The sequence below is a fragment of the Megalobrama amblycephala genome, linkage group LG18, assembly GCF_018812025.1.
Source record: "Megalobrama amblycephala isolate DHTTF-2021 linkage group LG18, ASM1881202v1, whole genome shotgun sequence".
NCBI lineage: Eukaryota > Metazoa > Chordata > Actinopteri > Cypriniformes > Xenocyprididae > Megalobrama > Megalobrama amblycephala.
The window spans coordinates 3,113,683-3,137,031 of record NC_063061.1 but is presented as its reverse complement, the minus strand read 5'-3'; the positions used below and the strand labels follow the sequence as shown (position 1 = coordinate 3,137,031).

The 23,349-nt window shown below is 36.2% G+C and overlaps 1 protein-coding gene across 2 annotated transcripts; it reads right to left on the bottom strand.

The window, feature by feature from the left end:
* Positions 1-3,208: 3,208 nt before the first annotated feature.
* On the bottom strand, positions 3,209-13,312 carry ndfip1l (Nedd4 family interacting protein 1, like). 2 transcript variants are annotated; one of them, XM_048166225.1, is made up of 9 exons: positions 13,113-13,312; positions 10,616-10,703; positions 8,604-8,734; positions 8,415-8,465; positions 6,390-6,477; positions 6,018-6,142; positions 5,678-5,744; positions 4,650-4,750; positions 3,209-4,429 (listed from the first exon to the last, which is right to left on the bottom strand). In XM_048166225.1, exons 1-8 carry the CDS (start codon positions 13,140-13,142, stop codon positions 4,650-4,652), a joined length of 681 nt encoding a protein of 226 aa, XP_048022182.1. In that variant the 5' UTR covers positions 13,143-13,312; the 3' UTR covers positions 3,209-4,429. The 2 variants fall into 2 exon arrangements, with proteins under 2 accessions (XP_048022182.1, XP_048022183.1); XM_048166226.1 differs by lacking the exon at positions 8,415-8,465 and having other exon boundaries at positions 13,113-13,307.
* Between the last annotated feature and the right edge of the window lie 10,037 nt (positions 13,313-23,349).

Below are 23,349 nucleotides of genomic sequence, written 5' to 3'. Positions count from 1 at the left end.
GGGGGGGATATGGGGGCTGTATGAGTCATAAGTGACTAAATCCTCCCCACCCCCACCTTCACTAAGTGCTGAGGCGGTACCATGGTACGGTGATTGTATCAGATTGTAATAGCATGGTTCTTTAATTTTTATATCATGGTACTGGATGATTACCATAATATATCATTGTATTGACATGTACTTTAATAACAATGATTGTATACATGTAATTTAATAAGAATATGTGTACAAATTACAATACATGTACAAAAAAAGTACTGCCATGGTACATGTTAAAAAAAATCATGATATTACCATGATAGATGTTCTAAAAATCATGGTATTACCACAGTACATGTGATGGTAATAGTATAATTTATTTCATGATACTAAATAATTACCATATTAATGCATCATGGTATTTACTACAGTATGCAAAGAATGGGTGTTAAAATATGATGCACATGCCAAAAATAACATGGTACTATATATACTATATATATATATATATATATATATATATATAGTGGAAAAGGGTTATTTAGATTATTAAAAGTGCCCCTATTATGCTTTTCCTATTATGCTTGACCTTTCATGTAGTGTGTAATATAGCAGCAAAGTTTCAAAGATCAAAGTGCACAATAAATGGAGTTTTTGTCTCCCAAAAGAAAGAAGTGATTCTGAACTGCCTGAAACGAGTCGTCAGTAATTCCAGTCTCACTTCCTGCTCAAACCTAAGTAGGTTTGTAACAGTGTATGGTCTTTATTAGCTGCCCACGACCAACGTCTACTTTGACCCGCCCTCAAACACTGTGGTTGTTGCTGAGACTGGAAGAGTTTGGTTTGTGTTGTCGACATGTTTTCTGCACTGGTGATTAGATATTTCTTACGTTTCATTATCAGACTTGCGCTCAAATTGATACTGTAAACTAGCGCCATCATTACTGTTTGTATTACTGTTGTATACAAGTGCTGAGGAAGTCTTCAGAGCTGGAATCAGGGATGTCTGTGCAACAAAAGTAGCCCAATGGCCAGTCAAAAGTAGCTCAATGCGATTTTCTCCATCTGGCGGCCGAATTCTCCACTGAATTTGTACGTCTGGGGGGTGTTGGGAGTGCCGAAATCAACCTGCGGAAAACATTTTTACCCGCGGCAATAACGGAAATGTAGCCCAATTCCATGGGAAAAACCACAGACTTGGCAACACTGGCTGAAATTTTGATAATGTAATGGCGTTTTCAACATGCTCTGTAAACAGAAGACCAATCACAACAGACTGGGCCATCTGACCAATCAGAGCAGGCTCTCAGTGTGGAAGGGTTTAGAGAGACAGAATCCTTTATCGAACTGTGTGAGAAAGCAGGTGATGCAGCAATGTATATTATGAGAAAATTAAAGTGTTTTTTGACCTTGGATGCATGTAAACATATTGTAGGAGACCTCCAAAATTAAATTAGGAGTGGGATAAAGGGGCACTTCAAAATGTTGTTCATGCTAAGAAAAAAAAAAGTATGGTTCACTGAAAGGTTCTTTTGGGGAACCCAAAATTGTTCTTTTATGGCATCGCTGCATACTCCCCCCTTTTGGAACCTTTATATTTAAGAGAGCACATTCAGACAAAAAGGTATTGCCATGACAATTTTGTTATTTTTTTGCAAACACACACTCATTTGTCACAGTCCCTCCAAACACCTCCCTCCAAATTCAAATGGGACTCTGGTCACCTTCTTGGAAAGCTATCCTGGGATATATTTAGGACCCCAGAGCATGAGCGTGTTTGTGTTTGCGGAGATGATTGTCAGTGGTAGGAGAGTGTTAGGTTATTAAATGCTGAGCGCTTCCCCCAGGAAGTCACACCAGAAGGAGGAATGAGAGCTGTTGGCTTCACACCTCAAATGGACGGCACAAACAGGCAATAACAGGAGACAGCCTGTGCCTGCTCTTCAAACCCACTTGCATACTCAACAACACTGCGTTCACGAACTATCAGATGGACATCGGGAAATATCACCACAAAAAAAATATCATTGTATTCAAAACCAGCTGTTTATATTCTACATTCCACATGATTCATTACTTACATTTCGCTGACATGATATATTGCCCGTCAATAGTCTCCAGCTGCAACCACAACAGAAATTTGCCCTTGTTGACATGAATATTTTTCCTCTACATCCGACCGAGGAAATCAGGTCGGACTAGTTTTATTGGTTCAGCAACTCAGGCTAACAGATGAAAACAAACCTTCAGTAACAGATCATTCTTTCAAAAGTTTGCAGAGGCTTTTGCTGTTAGAAAATAGTCAATGACAAATAAGATTGTGCAAGAAAAACTACATGATAAATCTAGTTCAAAATGCAGGTGCCAGATGTTTAGATTTTTTTTTTTTTTGTAACACTTTAGTATAGGGAACATATATTCACTATTGACTACGACTTTTCCCTCAATAAACTCCTAATTTACTGCTTATTTATAGTTAGTAAGGTTGTTAAGTTTAGGTATTGGGTAGGATTAAGAATGTAGAATAAGGTCATGCAGAATAAGGCATTAATATGTGCTTAAGTACTAATAAACAGCCAATATTCTAGTAATATGCATGTTAATAAGCAAGTAGTTAAAAAACCCTCAGATAAAGTGTTACCATTTTTCATATATATATATATATATATATATATATATATATAGTTTTGAAGATATTTTATACCACTTTTAACAAGTTTTTGAGTCTAAAAAGTCAAGCAAAAAAGTGATAAATTAAATACTACTAATAATATTTACCAATAAGTATTGTGTAGACCTATTAATTGAATTTAATAATTTATTTATTTAGGTAAAGTAAAACTTTAGCTTAGGGAACACATTCACTATTAACTACAAATTTTCCATCAATAAACTCCTAATTTACTGTTTATTAATAATTAGTAAGGCAGTTGTTTAGTAGGATTAAGACTGTATAATAAGGTATTGATATGTGTTTAATAAGTGCTAATAAACAGCCAATATTCTATGCATGCAAATAAGCAACTAGATAAAAGACTCTAAAATAAACCATTACCTTTATTTTTATAAATAATTACTGACTCACAAATGCCATGTTTTTGGGGGGTTGTACAAAAACTTAGTTTTGCGTTTAATTCATGTTTATCAAAGCTGACTGTAAAAAGTTTTTCATACGTGGATATACTTCAACCCCATGAGAAAGATGCAGCAAAAACATTACCACTAAACGTTGAACACGAGAGACATTTAATAGCAGTATCTTATTTACAGGCAAATACATGTGCACATCCACTGGAATTCGAAGGGTGACCGCAAAGCTGCATGAAAAACACAGCACAAAAGAGTAACTTCCTGTGTCATGGACGAGACCCAAGGTGACAAGAGCAGACAAGCCAAAGCAAAATCATGCATGATTAGACAGAGAGAGATCAAACAGGCCCCTATCATGGCCACTGCACAAGGTGGGGGAGAGGCATCCGGCTAAATGTATATTCAAAGGAAAAATGTGCAGCGCCATCAGCCTCGTAGTATAAAAGAAGAAAGGTTTGACTGCTTGAATTGCAACGCAGACAATATCAGTTTTTATTTCTTTGTGAAAAGTTGCAAGTACTCAAACATGGTGCTCTAGGAGCCCTTTTGTGGATGCCAAATGTGCAGTGTAAAAACATAATTTGCATTTGCTGATGCAAGATGCTATTCATGTGCCTTCTGGATCTTAACTTTGGTCTTAAGAAGCTATTTCAAATAACTACATAGCCAATAAAACATGTCTAAACCACATCAAAAGTGACAAATTAAAAACAGTGACTTTAATTTCATGTCATGTGGGGAGGCACAGAGAAAGAGAAACAGTAGAAGAGAATAGAAGAAAAGAAAAGCATTGACTGTTTTGGATTCAATTCATTTCACACTGCCATTCACAAAGAGAAAAGCTCTTCATGAATGGTGACCGGCAGTGACTGGTTGCCTTCTTGTCAAATGTAACTGAATGAAGGGGAAAAAAAAAAAAAAAACAGACTGAAATTTAAAAAAAGCAAGACTTCCCCCTTCTGGTTAACAGGGAGCATAGCACATGCTTTTACTACAAACAAGATCTCATACATAAGGCTTTTTTTAAATACATTGAAATATACTGAAAATAGCAAATAGCACTCAACATCAATCCACGAATGATTTCAGAACAGGTACAGAGCTGTTAGCATCCACTACTTTACATCTAGAAACGTAAAAAGAGTATCCTGCTATCTGACACCCAAACAGCATTTTCAAAAGCAGAGGGTGGAAAATAAAAGTTCTTCCTCCAGCGCTCTGGAATTCCGCTGTCTTCCGTTCAGATGAGTAGATTACAGATGGAAGTTTTTTTTTTTGTTTTTTTTTTTTAATACATTTCCACCGCTGGATCAGTGGTTCAACACAGGCCCATACATGTGGTTTCATTTCCGGCAAGTGACTAGAGTAGATTAAAACATTTACTTTACTTGACTGGCCAGTCATTATTTTCAACTTATGAATCTTGCAACTTATATACATTAATAATAATTATTATTATTATTATATTGGGGGGGGTAGTAAAAAAGGGGCTTTTAATTTAATATTGCATATACACATATATTTTGTATTTTTTGGTTAAAAAACAAAAACACATGCACACACACATTTACACAATTTACCTAAATGAAGAGAACTCTGGTCCGTGGAAGAGTAGAAAAGGAGTCCGCCATTTTTCGGATCTTTGCGTAGTTGATAAAGCCTCTGAGGAAGAGCAGGAAGCCTGTAGGTCATGGAAACTCATATCAGCACTTGTGCCTCTTGCTCCATTCAACAACGTATCATTTTTTGGATGCTTAAGTCTCGCTTAAAATTTTGAATATCATTAAACTAGATAAAATCCAAACTAAGTTTTGAGATTTATTGACATACAACTTAAAGGGTTACTTCAAAAATGAAATTTCTGTCATTAATTATTGTTCCAAACCAGAAAGATTTTCACTCAACTTCAGAACACAAATTAAGATATTTCTGATGAAATCCGAGAAGTTTTTTATCTCCCATAGAAAGCAACGAAAGGAACACATTCAAGGTTCAGAAAAGTAGCAGAGACATTGTTTAAATAGTTAATGTGACTACAGTGGTTCAACCTTAATGTTATGAAGCGACGAGAATACTTTTTTTGCGCAAAAACAAAACAAAAATAAGAACACGGAATATAGAACATGGAAAATAAAGAACATGGAAGCTCTGCAATGTGTCTTCAACGTAAAATGCGTATGACAACAGATCAAATTGTTGTATAAAGTCATTTTTTGTTTCGTTTTTGCACACAAAAAGTATACTTGTCACTTCATAACATTAAGGTTGAAGCACTGTAGTCACATTGACTATTTTAAGGATGTTTGTAATACCTTTCTGGACCTTGAACGTGGTCATTTCATCACTTTCTATAAGAGATAAAAAAAAACCTCTCGGATTTCATCAAAAATATCTTAGTGTTCCGAAGATGAACGAAGGTCTTACGAGTGTGGAACGACATGAGGGTGAGTAATTAGTGACAGAAATTTCATTTTTGGGTGAACTAACCCTTTAAGCCTACTTTACAACCAAAACATTTCACACAAAGAAAATCAACGGATATCATTCATGTCTTTTGACTGGAAAGCAGAGGAAAAGTAGAAGTTGTGTTTGGTGTCCTTATACTTACCAAGCAGCAGAAACACCCACCATAACCAGTACTGTCCATCAAAGTAACCAGGGAAATAAGTGGAAAACTGAGAATGCAAAGAGAGAGGAAGAGTGAGAAAGAAAAGCATGAATAAAACACCAATCATGTTCGGACTTGGAATGTCATGAAGATGTGAAGAAAACACATTACAATACATCACAGCCTGTTTAACTCATTTAATCAGATTTGAGCTGTTGTGGTGATTACTAATGCGGTGTAATGTGCTTCCCAGCCAAGCCAAAATGGTTAACCAATATAAACTATAATAAATAAAACAAAATGTGTACAATTAGCTGCAGTTGTCTAGGTGGTAGCATACCCGTACGATGAGGATCCATTTGATGAGTGACAGTCCAAACCCAGATATGGCGCCATAACGCCCGGCTGCTGAGGTTGTAAGGCAGAATGATAGAAAGAAGCCAATCCAGTTGAAGAGGAATGCCACTGAGGAAAAAAAAAAAATCTTAAATCTATACCAGTCTTTCCTGTACCATCATCTCATTCCCAAAAACTAAAATGAAAATGCATAACCCTCATCACCATCATTTCCTTTTTGTTTCTTTATTTGGTTGACAACAGTCATGCCTTAACTTATGTTTGGAAAGTCCCGCTTGATCGGAAGGAGATAACAGAACAAAGAGAAAGTGCCAAAACTTTTTCGGAATCCTCCATCATCGCTGAAAACACTTACTAAAAAATGTCAACATGAAAATGCCGTCGTTGCCTATCCGCAGCTGGTCAGCATCCTCAAAGTCATCTCTGGCCACAAAGTCATCATCCTGCAGGAAAACACAGAGACAGAGATGTGTATCAACTCTGAATGTATAACAGAGCAGGAAACAAGACTAAAATAACACACTGGGAAAAACCATGTGATCGTTTAAATGAGAAAACAGAACTTCATAATGACAGAAAAGAAATGGGACTGGATGCACTGTGCATAAAATTCACAGAATCAAAAAAACAGACACACATAAATGTAAGTGACACTAAAGCAACATTTTAAGAGTGAACTTGGTAGAAATGTAGCTTTAAGACCCTGATATACTTCAAGTGAAATCAAAGAACGATCTGGTGTGACGTCATTTAGAACAAAATCAGGCCAAAGTGAAGAACGTTGCGCGTTCGAAACAGCTTGGTAAAGAAAACTTTCTGAAAAAGTTTGGTCCGGCTTATAAACACCTTCAAACTACCACTGGTCTGTGGCGATTATGTAATAGGTAGGTGTAACTCTGAGGCTCCGCCTTATTTGACATGGAAATTTTCCATCTGTGATAGGGATGGGCGATATGACGATATTATCCTATATTGCGATACGTGTGAGACATCGTCAATATCGATTAGAACAGTCTGGAATATCGGGAAAAAACGACAAACAGATAGATAGATACTCAGAGAAAGACAGATGATAGATAGATAGATAGATATTCTGAGAGGAAGACAGACAGATGATAGATAGATAGATAGATATTCTGAGAGAAAGAAAGACAGATGATAGATAGATAGATAGATAGATAGATAGATAGATAGATAGATAGATAGATATTCTGAGAGAAAGACAGATAGATGATGGGTGGATGGATGGATATTCTGAGAGAAAGACAGACAGATGATAGATAGATAGATAGATAGATAGATAGATAGATAGATAGATATTCTGAGAGAAAGACAGATAGATAGATAGATAGATAGATAGATAGATAGATATTCTGAGAGAAAGACAGATAGATGATGGATGGATGGATGGATATTCTGAGAGAAAGACAGACAGATGATAGATAGATAGATAGATAGATAGATAGATAGATAGATAGATAGATAGATAGATAGATAGATAGATAGATAGATAGATAGATAGATAGATATTCTGAGAGAAAGACAGATAGATGATGGGTGGATGGATGGATATTCTGAGAGAAAGACAGACAGATGATAGATAGATAGATAGATAGATAGATAGATAGATAGATAGATAGATATTCTGAGAGAAAGACAGATAGATAGATAGATAGATAGATAGATAGATAGATAGATATTCTGAGAGAAAGACAGATAGATGATGGATGGATGGATGGATATTCTGAGAGAAAGACAGACAGATGATAGATAGATAGATAGATAGATAGATAGATAGATAGATAGATAGATAGATAGATATTCTGAGAGAAAGACAGATAGATGATGGATGGATGGATGGATGGATGGATGGATGGATATTCTGAGAGAAAGACAGACAGATGATAGATGATAGATAGATAGATAGATAGATAGATAGATAGATAGATATTCTGAGAGAAAGACAGATAGATGATGGATGGATGGATGGATGGATATTCTGAGAGAAAGACAGACAGATGATAGATAGATAGATATTCTGAGAGAAAGACAGATAGATAGATAGATAGATAGATAGATAGATAGATAGATAGATAGATATTCTGAGAGAAAGACAGATAGATGATGGATGGATGATGGATGGGTGGGTGGATAAATAGATAGATAGATATTCTGAGAGAAAGACAGATAGATAGATAGATAGATAGATAGATATTCTGAGAGAAAGACAGACAGATATAGATAAATAGATAGATAGCCTCTCCCTAGTCAAGACATGCAGCACTTTGAGGTTCGAGTCAGAAACACAGGGCTCTGGGGTCTTCGATGGACGTCACCTGTACCATCACACTTTACAGTCTCACACACTCTGTTACTGTACCTCCAGCGCACAGCGAGTTACATCATCGAATGTGTCCAGGCGTTCCCTGTGCTGTACGCAAGCAGTGTGTGGCAGAGAAACAGAGCAGTGAACAGGGGAAACATTAAAACAGTATTTCCTGTGGTGATGCTGTTAAGGACTTTTGTCCCAGAGCTGGTTGGATTTGTGGGTGAGATGTGTGGTACTTACTCGACCTGACACCAGTGGGACGGTAACCTCTGCTTTGGTTCTCTCAGCCTCATCATACGACGGAAGTGATGTGGCTACATTGTAAGATGGGGGCTTGGGAAATGCTGCATCATCTTTGTAATCAAAATATGCTGAGAAGAGGGAAAAAATATGAATTAGTGATTACTTGCTGTTGCATAATGTGATGAAAAACTATGCTAACATAGAATGCACGTCTCCTTTAATTAGGGCACTATGATTTCCACAATGTGGATTTTTTTTGTATGAAAAGGGTTATACACTTAAAGCTGCAGTCCGCAACTTTTTTGTGTTCAAAATGTACAAAAATGATATAATGAGAATGTACAACATGAATCCATTTTCTAAACCGTGTTTTTGTCTTACCCTGAATCTTTATGGTACACTTATAATAAGTGTTTATATTCGGATTATTTCAGACAGGACTGGTAGGACCCGCCGAAGAGTATCACAGTAACTGCGTGACTTGCCAGACATACACGGAGAAAAGTAGCTCCGGCTACAACATTCTTCCGCAACACGTGTGCAGTTCTGTTTATTAACCGCTAGAGGGCCAAAAATTGCGGACTGCTGCTTTAAATCATGATATGGACTAGTGTCTGTGAATAGTACAAAAACTACAAAAAGACTGCTAACCACTTCTGTCCTGATTTCTTCGAGGGGAGAGTCTATGGGTGGGTAAATGTATGGGTTTTTCAGATCTTTTGATCTAATGGACGAAATAAGCTTGCACAATATACATATGAATGTGACTGGAGATGACAGAAAACATATGGAGAGCAACAGCTTTCATTCCTGCTCTGACAGCCGTAAGACCAGCCGAACGCTGTGAGTGTGTGTTACAAATCAGGAATGGTGAGAGAACATTGTGCTTGGTACATTTTTAGTCTTCAAACCAAACTTGAGTCTTCAGCCGACAAAGTTTAAATCCCGTCTGGCTGGCGTGCTTCCCATAATGTTTACGCGTTAGGTCAGTAGGCGAAGAGTAGACGGAAAGTCTTTTGTGGCTGTTTGAACACATTCAACCACATGAGCACAATGAAAGCAATCCGGTCGAATGCGTTTTCGACTACCTCTGGAAGTGGTCGAAAGTGGACAAGCTCAAAAAGTTTTAGACCACGTTTACACCTGCATTTAGCGTCGTCCACTTGTGATCCGATCGACCAAAATGCATCTTAATACCAGGTGAAAACAGGGTCTCATGCCCACGGACCGTTGGCTGAACATCTGACGCAATGTCTGATTCACACAAAATGGGAAACACATTTCAAGTTATCTTCTATTGGTTGAATTATAAAGGATTTCCGGGAGACGTGTGTGTCGCGTTCTTTAACGGCCCGCCTGGAAACAAAGCCGCCTTGATGCCAAACCCCCTCATGAGAGTGTTTACAACTGTGACAGTCAGGATCACAGCTGTAAGTCAGGATCAGGAAGCTTATCAGGATCGACTAAATGCTGGATTTTCTGAAGTATGTGAAGTTCATGGCATAGACTCTTCAAAACATATTGAAAAGTTTTACATGCCAATCTGTTATTGCAGGAACATCATCTTTACATTTTTACGCCCTTAAACACGTACAAAACAAACTGTGATTGGTTGCTTGACATGTCAGTGAAAGCTGCAATGGAGTGCAAACCTTCTGCCGTTGTCTAGTCTAGTCCAGTGGTTCCCAAACCTGTCCTGGAGGACCCCCAGCCCTGCACATTTTGTATGTCTCCCTATTTCTGACACACCCATTTCAGGTTTTGCTTTCTCTACTAATGAGCACATGAGTTGAATCAGGTGTGAGAGATAAGGGAGACATACAAAATGTGCAGGGCTGGGGGTCCTCCAGGACAGGTTTGGGAACCACTGGTCTAGTCTATGTGAGATTAAGTTTTAACTAAACCATTAATATGAAATCCAGAAAAATTAAAACAGAAAACATGTCATTTGGGGAAAAAATAAAACTGAATTTGAGACAAACAGATTTAGCCATATAAAAGTTGCATACCTGCACTGTCCGCTGCAATACTGCTGTAAGGGGGCGGAGCATCACTGGCCAACTGAGGTCCCTCCTCTGGATCCTCCTCATTGGGCAGCTGGGGACACAAGAGACAGTTCATTGGCTGCATGAAATCCTAAAGTTTGATCGCGACATGGTTGCACTGTAAACACTAAATGCAGGTGAAAATATGAGAGAATATGAGAGAATTTAAATTTCAATCATAAATATTCCCTGAAACTGTGCAAGACCATGACAAATGTAATCCTTAGCTGAAACTCACATGAATTTCCATAAACTCATCAAATGCCCATATAGTAGCAAACACACGCATTTGTTCCAAGAGAGGGTTCACCTTCAACATTCATAATGAGGTAAAAACTGGGCTAACAAACCGCCTTTCATAAATTATGACCAGAAACATTCATTACATAAAACAATATTCAAGGAATCTGGACAATGCAAACATTTATTATTATTTTTTTAATTCACTAAATAATAAAATAAACAGTGATTCCCATAATAAAAGACGTCGAAATAAAATTTTACCATTTTGTAGATGCAGATTAACTTTATAAAGCCTACCGTTTCAAATTTGATACATGAATTTCGAAGGCCTCTAAATTATCAACATAATTAAAATTTTTACTGTAAAGCCTGCTGAACCAAATCCACAACACTGCATTCTGTTCTTCGATTGGTAGTTGAACCTTTTTAGCAAGTAAAAGACCTTCTAGCATAATTTTAAAAAGTAGGCTAGTTAAAATTAAATCACTTACATTTTAGATGCAATAGTGACTGTTTTTGTTCTATTGCAGCAGCGAAAATAGTTCCAAACAAAGATCACAGCAGAACCATCGCGCATTTCATGACAACACAATCGTGTTTTCTTTCATTACTAAATGATTCAGCATTTTGAACGAATCGGTTGAGTCAAAGAATCAATGACCCATTCATAAACAACTGCGTCATTATTGATTGAATCATCCATTTGAATTAATCGTTTGAATGAATGACTCAATGACTCACTCATTAAGACGTTCACCTGCCGCCACCTACTGGCGGTTTAGATTCATGTTTAAAAGTAATCATTCTTTCCAACATTTCTTATTTGTATATTCAAAAATATATATATAAATAAATAAAACAATCTCATAACATTATTTAATGCAGTTGTAATTTTTCAGTGTAAATTATTTAATTTGACTGGTAACAGCCCTACAGTATCTTAATATTTTAATTGCATTTATTGATCAAATTTAAGAATTTAAATTGAAAGATGAAGCATTTAATAAGATTAGGGGAAAAAGTCAAGTCATTTATATAGCGCTTTTCACAATACATACGGTTTCAAAGCAGCTTCTCAGTGACAATAGGAAAATTATTATCGAGCTAAAAGCTGAGTGAACACTGACGATAATATTGCTTCAGTAAATTATATTTACAACACAAAAATCTGTTGCTACTTTTTAGTGGTGGTGCTCCTAAATTTTTGCTGGTGCTCCTAACTTTTTGAAGCTGGGAGCACCAGTGCTACCAAGTAAAAAAAAAGTTATTTTCAAGCCCTAAATAATAAAACTGATCATTTAAATATATTAATAATACATTGTTTGGAAGATATAGAGTGACAACTGATGTGTATATGCATTTTAGGCAAATAGTCTGCTCTACTGTTACTGATTTACATGCAATTTTTTTTAGATGTTCAGATGTTAAATGCTTATTTTTTTGTATAAAGGTTCAATAAACTGCCCCATTTCAGTTTATTATAATTTAAATTGACTGTTATTCTAAAGGCTTTGCTTTACATGGTTTAAAATGGAAATACAGAGTTTTGCGGTCATGTCTTATGGGAAAACCATGGTTTTTGAGACATGTTACATGTCCAGAATCATGGTTATAGCATGATACACATAGTTTTTGAAAAAGGTATACGAATATGATAATAATTCTATAATAGTAGTATCAAATTACCACGGTACCTGACACCAAACACTGCACCATAAGGCCCAGTGTATTAACCACGATAAAACATCTCATTGAGTAGGTTGTTTCTTAATACAAGAAGATAAAAAAACATGTCTGCTGTTGTGGGATATTATATTACATTGGTCTCTACTAGTGATCATCTAACCAGATATTTTGTCAACTTGTCAAGGCTGGTTCCTTCTACATAAATTCCAGCCAATCTGCAGTAACTCATTTTATTTTCTTGCATGGTAAATGAGATACGTGGCTTATATTGCATGAATGAAAACTTTGACGTAAGCAAGAAACTATAGCATATTAGCATTGCAAACTATTTTAAAATAACGAACTGTTTCAACACGATCCAAGTGTTGTCATGTCGCAATCATTTAAATGGTCGTGTTATTGATTTCAAAATACTGCGGCCTGCATCCTGTCAGAGCCTCGGTGTTTCACGAAAACACTCCCCGCCTTGGACGCGCCTGCCGCGGGTCTGCTTTAAAAACAACTGCGTCGAGGCACAGAGGAGCTCACTCACCTGCTGATATCTCCCGCTTGGCTCAGCCATCCTCAGCGAGCTTGAGAAGATACCACAAATCCCCGTATAGACACAATTCAAGCAGCAAACTGTCTAAATGAAACTGTATAACTAGTTAATGGCAAAGCCACAGCCCTCATCAGATCAGATTCGCCTGTGAGCTTCCTGTGATGTCAGTCAGACGAGTGTGATCTGTAGCGCCATCCCAGGACAAAACGAGCATAAAACACGGCAAAATATTATTAATATTTCAGAAAATACCATCAAGCTGACTGTAGCCTACTGACACTGTTAAATGAGAATAAAAACAAAACAAAACAAAACAAAACAACTGAACTGAATAATGATAAATATGCCATTGAGCCATTGTTTTGTCTCAAGATTCACACTAGTAATGTTTTTTATAGGTCACTTTCATAAAAGCTACTAAGATGCCTTAATTGAACTAAGGCCTAATCCTGATTTAGTCGAAGCCCTGTCTGTGAAACCGGGCCTACAATTTTTACCACATCCTCCTGGGACCCAGCAATAGACTTCTGTCCTCTGTAGTGGACATTATATTTTAGTGATTTTCTCTGACATCATACATAGTTTTAAGTCTGGATGTCCTATAAAGAGCACATTCAGGGCTTTGCAGAGATACCCAATTTTTTAGAGGTTTCGCCATGACAACAACAACAACTTCTTGGTCTTTAAATATGACTGGAAATCAAAATTAGCACTCTCATGGAAATAATATTTTGTAATTATCATTTAAATCGGATTAATTTTCAAATTGTTTGTTATAAATCAACATCTTAGGAAAATGTAATGGGGTTTATAATCAAAATATGACTTTCTGTTATGAAACAGGACATATGATTTCATATATGACCTCTGTAGAGGACAACAGGACTTAAATCATGTTTATCAGGCATTTTAGGAGACACAACAAGATATTATTTATTATTAGATATTTTTGTGAAAATGTTGCCAATTATTTCTCCCATTATTACACTTCTTTTATTCATTGCATGTTGCTCCAAGAACATATTAATAAGCAAATTAGATACAGTGTATAGATGCATTGTATTGAATGGGAAAACTATTTATGGATATTTTACCCACATATTGCATAAAGTAAAATGGTATATCGATTCATTCCGTTCTATCTTTCATCTTTATACAAAGTTTGGTTAAAAAAAATCCTGAAGCCTAAAAATTGATTGGTGATGAAAAAAAAAAAAAAAAAAAAAAATCCCATTGTTTTTGCCTATACATGTAATTTCATGTCATTTTATTTTTTAAACAATTTAGTCCTGGTGTCCACTACAGAGGACATAGCATAACATATGAATAAAATACTTTTTTTTTTTTTTTTTCCTATTTGTTTCTTATGCTCTAAACAATGTAATGACATGAAAAAAAATACTAAATTCAAAAAACTTTTCTGGGTCTGAGGAGGATATCTTAATATGACAGAAAAAGAAAGAGCTGTATGCCAGACTAGTACACAGGTCTGAATTCAGCAAGTGCACTACATAGTTCACCTGCTAATTATTCTTTATTACCTTAAACACAATCCTATACAGCCATCTAGTGGTCAGTATACATATGCTAAAATTCCCCAAACCCCTTTGCTGTATTAAACATTTTGTGTTGATTATCTTCTGAAATGTTCAGTTTGCAAGGCTGTTATTACTAAAATTTTACTAAACTAAAAGATGGAATACAATGAACCAGTGGACGAAAGAAGTAAACAATTTTATAAATATAATTTTTTTTCAATTTTTATCAACTCATGACTCCATTTCTAATATAAAATATGCATTGTAGTCATTAAATATTTAATTTCACAGTCTATGACTTTGTCTATTAACATCAGTGGTTGTATTTATATGATATCAACATAAAATTTATATGGTTACATGATCTATACAGTCATGCTCAAAAGTTTACATACCCCTTGCAGAATCTGCATAATGTTAATTTAATAAAATAAGGGATAAGGGATCATACAAAATGTGTGTTTTTTTATTATTATTATTATTTATTTATTTAGTACTGTCCTGAATAAGATATTTTACATAAAATATGTTTACATATAGTCTGAAAACAGATTGCTGAATTTATAAAAATGACCGTTCAAAAGTTTACATATTCTTAATTCTGTGTGTGTTTACCTGGATGATCCACAGCTGTTTGTTTTGTGATGGTTGTTCATGAGTCTCTTGTTTGTCCTGAGCAGTTAAACTGAGCTCTGTTCTTCAGAAAAATCCTTCAGGTCCTGCAAATTTGATTTTCCAGCATCTTTTACATTTGAACCCTTTCCAGCAGTGACTGTATGATTTTGTGGTCCATCTTTTCACACTGAGGATGAACAGGATGAAGATGTGTGTGTATATATTTAAACAAAATGTAAAAAAAAAAAAAAAAAAAAAATATATATATATATATATATATATATTATTTTTTTTACGTTTTGTTTAAATATATATTTTTTTAATTTAGTACTGCCCTTCAGAAGCAAGAGAAAATACTTACATGTCTCCCAGAAGACAAATTAAGAACAATTTACCTTGATCTTCAAATTCAAAAAGTTTACACCCCCTGGTTCTTAATGCATCGTGTTTCCTTCTGGAGCAAAAAAAGATGGATCTCAAAATCATACAGCTTTTATATACTTTTATGTAAAATACCTTATTCAGGACAGTACTAAATAAAAAAATAAGATGCATTTTGTATGATCCCTCTTACTTTGTTAAAAAAAATGAACATTTTGCAGATCTGCACGGGGTATGTAAACTTTTGAGCATGACTGTTTATCATAAGTTTTCCATTAAAAGTGGAATTGTGTTGGGGTTTTGGACAGTCATTTATTCTGGCTATTGCTTAAAACTCATATTATCAAAGTCTGTAGACCTGACAGAACTTCTGTACTGTAGAACAAAAGTCTGTTTCCTCCCAGAAATATCAACTGTTTAACAGGGTTAAATGCGGCTATAGTCACGGTACCAGTTTTCCTTTCTTTAACACAGAGAGTCACAACTGAAGTGTAGGGAGACGTTTATTCAGTTCTTTTAAAAGTGCCTTACATTTTGACTTGAGGTAAATACATACATCATTATGAGAAACATTTCAGGACAAGACAAACCTGCTTTCAAATATAGATTGATACTATTTCCCTGTGTTTTTAACATGTTTTCTTTTAATGTAATTATATTTAAGAAGAACACCATGGCACATGGTATAAAAACACATTGAAACTCCAGGGAAGATCAAAAACCAACAGACCTTAATGAACTGAGTGGTATTTGGAATCACAGTAGAGGTCCTTTTTGCATCGCTAACAATGTCATCGCTTAATGCTATATATATACTGTACTGGTACGGTTACAGCACTCTGGCATTTGAAAATCATTCACATATTAAACAAAAAGAACAAACTTATTGCTTTTTTCAAACATTCTATAAACCACTTATTCATGTGCAAACTGTCTTGATGACCGTGTGAGAGTGGTTCACTCGTGTGGTATTTTGGGAGGGGAGATTGAGGAAAGAGACTGGGGTTTTTAGTACACCCATGAGATTGGTACCCACTGTGGGGTCGAGGAGGCTCTCTCGATGGCCTCCTCTACACCCTTAACGCTCTCATCCACATCATTGTTGACGAGCATTTCGTCGAAGAAGTGGCGGTATGCACTGAGGATGCCGTCGGATTCTTTCTGGATGTTCTGCAATGCCTCTGACTGAAAAGTAGAATGGAAACTTAGATTACAAATCTTGTGTACAAAGATATTATAAACTTCAGGTCATAAGCATGCTTCTGGGACCAGATTCACAAAATGTTCCTAAGCGCAATTCTTGAAAAAAACAAACAAACAACAACAACAAAAAAAAAAAAACTTAGGAGGTTCTCAAATATTTTTCTTAAAGGGATAGTTCACCCAAAAATGAACACAAAAGAAGATTCTAAATAAATATATGCACTGCGTTTCAGAATGACAAACTCCATCTCTGCATATGCTGTTTGGGTTGCTGTTGTTCACTTTTGTTCATCTCAATTTCAAAATAAAAGTTTAAACCCTCGCTCTGAGTTTGCATGTTTTGATGTCCACATGTTGTTCAAGAAATGACAATGTCTGTAGCATTTCTATCATAAAGAAGTGGCCAAATATTAAAGATTAAATGGACATTAGAATTAAATGTATTTTGGCCAATAATAAACAAGGAATGGATCATGTTGGAAGTTGGAAGTGTCACAACAACAATCACCAGGTCGTTGGCATTTGTTATAATGTACTTAAAGGGTTACTTCAGGATTTAGCATTAAGCTTTGTATTAGTAGAATACCACTAGTATTTTCGAATTACCGTGCTTTCCCCCTTCATATCAGCCCGAGATGAGAGATTTATGCATTTTTATTCTGTAAAAAAGCCTCCGACGACGCAAAAATCGTCATTTTGCGTCATCGGAAGCTTTTTTGGCCAGAGGCTTAAAACTACAGCCAGTAATAGCAGGTAGTTCCGCATTTTTTCACCACGCCCATACATATGCGCGTTTGAGGTTACTCACGGACATAGATCAAAGATTTTATCAAAAGTGGGTGTCAATTATATTTTTAAGCTTACAGTAATTCACTTTATTTTGTCTGCACTACATCAGTGGTTCATCTCGCAAATGTATCGGTCTCTGCAGTCATCTCAACCAATACAGCAACAGGCTTTTGTGGTAACGTTAGCATAAATAGATAAATAAACTCAGTTTTACAGAACAGTGGCTTTACTTTGATAATAGTCAACTTATATGCAACTTATATGTAATTGTCTAGCTAACGTTACTTTGCTAAGTTTGCAGTTTTACTGCTACCTACAGCACTACATATAGGCTACTGTGTTATCAGTCTAGTATCAGCGAGTCTTACCTCTAGGCGAATACGCTTAACAGATGCCCAGGCTGTTCGTCCTCTGGGAAAGTGAATATCGATGGTATCGCGGTGTCCTTCAGAATGGTTCTCTTCATTGCAAAGATATTTGGTTCGTAGTCCTCATGCTTGAAATGGAGACTACATATTCTGCGGTTTTTTAGGTTTTCTATAACGGTGTCATCTCCAAACTTCGGGTGTTTGATGGCCCGCAGCCACTGTTTACATCGCTCCAAATCTTTAACTTAATCGGAAAATGATGGAAACTTACTTGTCCTTTCCTGGTTTTGGGTGTACATCCAGGTACAAAGCAATTTAGCACCATTTCGCTGTAAATGTATGAACTAACTCACGATTTATTTGTTTGAATTTTCCTGAATGCCGCCTGTAACCGATAGGCGTGGTTTGGGCGTGGCCTCGCAAGGGCAGCAAAACAAGTGCATTCTGGGAGTTGTTGTCTTTCATCCACATTAGTCAAAAATACATTTTCTGCCTTTTCTCAGTCTAGAAAGCTCCAAATTCAAAAATAATTTCACATTTCTACTACATAAATGACCAATTTTAAATACACATTCATCTTTCCAGGGGTGAAGTACCCCTTTAAGTTGATTGCTTATATTATGTATATTACATTATGTATTTTAACAGTGTTGTTCAACAAAACCAAATGATTACTTGCTTTAGATACTTTATTTGAACCAATTATTATTGCCTCATTGTTATTATACATGTATTTTAAATAATTTTAATGGCTTTTGTTAAAAAAAAATAACCCCTGATTACCAAACCCCTCGATTACCAAAATAATAATTAGCGATAGCCCTAGTTTTCAAAATTACAGTTTCAATGCAGCTTCAAATGGCTTTAAATGATACCAGACGAGGAATAAGGGTCTTATCTAGCAAAACGATTGGCCATTTTAAAAAAAAATGTATATGCTTTATAAACACAAATGCTCGCCTCGCAAGTGCTTCCGCCAGACCGCCTTCCGTATTCTTCAAAACTTACGCCGTATGTCCTACACCTTCCCTATTCAAATTATGGAACGAAAATGACCTATTGTTACACTAGATAAGACCCTTATTCCTTGTCTGGTATCATTTAAAGCTGCACTGAAACTGTAATTTTGACCTTCAACCATTTGGGGCCAACAAATGAAGTCCACTATAAGGAGAATAATAATAATTAAAGAATAATAATAAAAGTTAAGTCACTTGTGGTACAGCGTTTCAAAGTGAATATGGAAGATAATTATGTTTTTTTGTCAAATTTCCCTGAGACTATTAATCATTTATTTTGGGAGTGTCCCAAGACTATGATGCTTGTTAACCTAGAAGAAATTGATATTATGCTAAAATGTTTTTCATTTGATGGTGATAGAAGTATTCTATTTATATTTGATTTAATTATTATTATTGCCCGTTACTATATTCATAAAGTCAAATAGAATGAAAAAATGCCAAATTTTGTAGAATTTAAAATAGATATTAAAATATATTTAGAGACAATATCCAAAAGCAAAAACTTGAAAGCAATAAAAACTATACAGTTGTTTAACAGATACAATTCCTTGTAAAATGCCTTTTTTTGTTGTTTCTTTTTTCTTTTTTTTCTCTTTTTTTAATCTTTTCTGTTTTTTGTATTACCCTTGACATGTATGGTTATATGTACTCTTGTTTGTATACTCTGTTCTTGTTAATATTCAATTAAAAAAAAAAGAAAAAGATATCTTCAGGCCAGGACTCTTATCAAACGTGAAGTCTGAGGCAGATTGGACATTGTATGCTTGAGTTACAACAACTTCCTATTTCATGACGATAATAGCATGCTTTAGCATTCAGATAAGTGTTGCTAGCATGATTTAGAATGTTTCTAGCATGTTTAGTACTCAGTTGCATATTTTATTATGTTGCTAGTGCATCACAGTGTTAAACAATTCACTTCCTGTTGCCAGTGGGTGGCGCAATTACTATAACTGAATATTGTCATGTAGATGTGTTCAGGGCAGGACTGTTCTTAAACGTGAAGTTTGGGGCAGGTTGAACACTGTATGCCTGAGTTACAACATCTTCCTGTTTCGTGGCGTTAATCACATACATTAGCACTCAGCCAAGTGTTGCATGATTTAACGTGTTTCTAGCATGTTTGGTAGATCATAGCATATTTAAATGTGTTTCAGGGAGTGAATTACAGTGTAACGCATACCATTTCCTGTTTCCAATAGGTGGCGCTATGACTAACTGAATATTGTCATATAGATGTCTTTAAATCAGGACTCTTATCACATGTTAAGTTTGGGACAGATCAGACATTGTATGCCTGACTTAAAAACATTGAATTTTGTCAGGCCGCCACAGACACGCCAGTGAAAACTCTAGATCTTCGCAATTTAACACCACAAAGGCCTTTAGATTAGACTGACTGAATATGATGTTGATCTGATTAAAGCTCTAGGAGGAGTTCGTTAAAGTACAATGTCTGGAAATGGCAAAAACTGCAAAATTTTTGCAGAGAAATTTAAAAATATCTCACTTCCTGTTGGGTTTACAGTTTTTGCACCCAGGGACTTTTTTGTAGGTATTGGGCCATTACATCTGTCTACCGAATTTCATACTTGTACGTGAAACGTAGTGCAAGAATTGAAAATTGAATTTACCTTGGCATATATAATTAGAGTTCTGTACATGGAAATGACATACAGTGAGTCTCAAACGCCATTGTTTCCTCCTTCTTATGTAAATTTGATTTTTGCAAAAGATCTCTGAAGAACAGGCGAATCTCAACATAACACCGACTGTTACGTAACAGTCGGGATCATTAATATGTACGCCCCCAATATTTGCATATGCCAGCCCATGTTCAAGGCATTACACAAGGGCAGGCAGTATTAAAGTCTGGATCTGTGCACAGCTGAATCAACATTATAGGTAAGCAAGCAAGAACAATAGCGAAAAATGGCAGATGGAGCGAATAACTGACATGATCCATGATATCATGATATTTTTAGTGATGTTTCGTAGCATGTTGCTAATGTACTGTTATGTGGTTAAAGTTACCATCGTTTCTTACTGTATTCACGGAGACAAGAGCCATGTTGTTATTTTCATTATTAAACACTTGCAGTCTGTATAATTCATAAACACAACTTCATTCTTTATAAATCTCTCCAACAGTGTGTAATGTTAGCTTTAGCCACAGAGCACCATCAAACTCATTCAGAATCAAATGTAAACATCCAAATAAACACTATACTTACATAATCGGGTATTGTCAGGGTTCTGTCACTTCGGTCTAGTTTATTTCTTGGTTTTGTGACAGAGCTCTGACACTCCCATTCTTGTCATGTTTTTGTGTCTTTTTGTCTTTCAAGTCTTTTGTCAAGTCTTTTGTCAAGTCTTTTGTCAAGTCTTTTGTCAAGTCTTAAGTACCCCACGGGGTAGTTTTTGTTTTATTTTTTATTATTAATAAAAGCCCTCTTCCCTGCAATTGAGTCCTCGCTCCTTCCAACCCTGACAGGTATGCTGCATGATGAACACTTTGTAAAGATCCATTTTGAGGGTTATATTAGCAGGTTTGCCAACTTTGGGACTTTGGCTGGAGTGAGACTTTGTAAAAATTTCAGTTTGCGCATGCGCGGAGAAAATGTTTGGTAACCCTAATTTTAAAAATCAATGTCAGTCCATGTTTACTTAGTATCATTGGGGTGAAATTATTTATTTTATTTTTTGTCAGTTTTGTTGCAATTTTCTCCAACTGAAAGACATTTCAGTTTTCTATTAATAGCTTTACTGACATGAAAGGAGCTTTTGTTGTTCAGAAAATGTACATTATTTGACACTGTAATTTGTAACACTTTTGTTGGATGTACCTCCGCTAGGGGGGTCCGGGGACACACAGTAACACACACAGTAACTGTACGTACACACCGCCGCCGACTTGAGCTGCAAAGAAGCTCTGGCCGCTTTGTCAAAGACGCTTGTCAAAAAGTACGGGAAAGCTTGACGCTTTGGCCGCTCTGTATATTGAGTGCGCGCGCGCGGCCGGGGCTCTCTCTCTCGCTCGCTCGCTCGCTCGCTCTCTCTCTCGCTCGCTCGCTCGCTCGCTCTCTCTCTCTCTCTCTCTCTCTCTCTTTCTTGGCGGGTGTTAATTTCGGACTCTACATGAGACTATTTTTATTGAGCAATTTAGCTAGCCCACATCATAACGCACGTCAGACAACATTTGCAACTATAGTTGAAGTCTGTAACTTGGTCTCGGCACACAGACTGATTAGGCAAGGCTACGTCTGTAGTGACAAGGCTCACCATTTTATTATTTGCTTACCTTGATTGTCTTCCAAACTTTCACACGTGCCGACTCCGACTCCGAACTCTCTCTGAACTTCTCACACGCAACTGACGTATCAGGTGCAAGGTTTTCAGCCAATCAACGATCAGAGAATACTGCAGCGAGAACGTTGTAGGGAGATGTAACAGCTGTGGGCCTTAAACTCCTCTCCTGTCATTAATACGCTGTGGTCTAGTCATCAACAGAAAGTAACGGATTGAGAGGGGAGAAGAATGGATTTTGGCGTGACATTTCTTGCGTGTGCGTGAGAGCGTGAGATTGATGCTGAAAGCGTGAGTGTCACGCCAGATGCGTGAGAGTTTGCAACCCTGTATTAGCTGTGTGAACTTTGTTTATGCAATGTATTATAGAGTGGCGAGCTCGGGGCGGGGAGTGCGAGCATTTAAAGGGGAAGCATGCTGAATTGGTGCATATATTATGCCCCAAAATAGGCAGTTAAAAAAAATGAATAATACAAAATCTATGGGGCATTTTGAGCTGAAACTTCACAGACACATTCAGGGGACACCTTAGACTTATATTACATCTTGTGAAAAAGAGTTTTAGGGCACTTTTAATGCATCAGTGGCGCGCGAATCATAGGCCTACTTTGAATCTTATCATGCTCCAAAAGTGTGATAAGATTTCCACGAGCCATTCCTATCGTGACAATGATAAAATACACGATCCTTTTGAATTCTATTGAGAGTTAAACACTTTGAAACGCTATAGAGAAAGTCAAACATGATCTAGACTGATGAACAAAATGAACAAACGACTGATGAAAAGGCGAAAAAAAAAAACATCTTGTGTCAACTTTTATTAGAAAGCTGTTTAAACTATATTCATGACCCACCCATACTAGAATTTATGACGTTTTATTTTATTAATTGTGGTCAACTTGTAGAATTTATAATCTATTGAGGGAATATATTTTCGCTATAGATTTATATTACAACTGAGACATGTAGCTGTTTCTGTGTAGACTGCTATTTTTCATAACGAATG

What these genes read in the sequence shown, in the direction of transcription:
- ndfip1l (XM_048166225.1), bottom strand. Translation starts at nt 13,142, where the DNA reads ATGGCTGAGCCAAGCGGGAGATATCAGCAG. An exon ending in CAAGCGGGAGATATCAGCAG is followed by an intron (nt 10,704 to 13,112) that starts GTGAGTGAGCTC and finishes TTGTGTCCCCAG; the next exon opens with CTGCCCAATGAGGAGGATCC. An exon ending in AATGGATCCTCATCGTACGG is followed by an intron (nt 5,745 to 6,017) that starts GTATGCTACCAC and finishes TTGCATTCTCAG; the next exon opens with TTTTCCACTTATTTCCCTGG.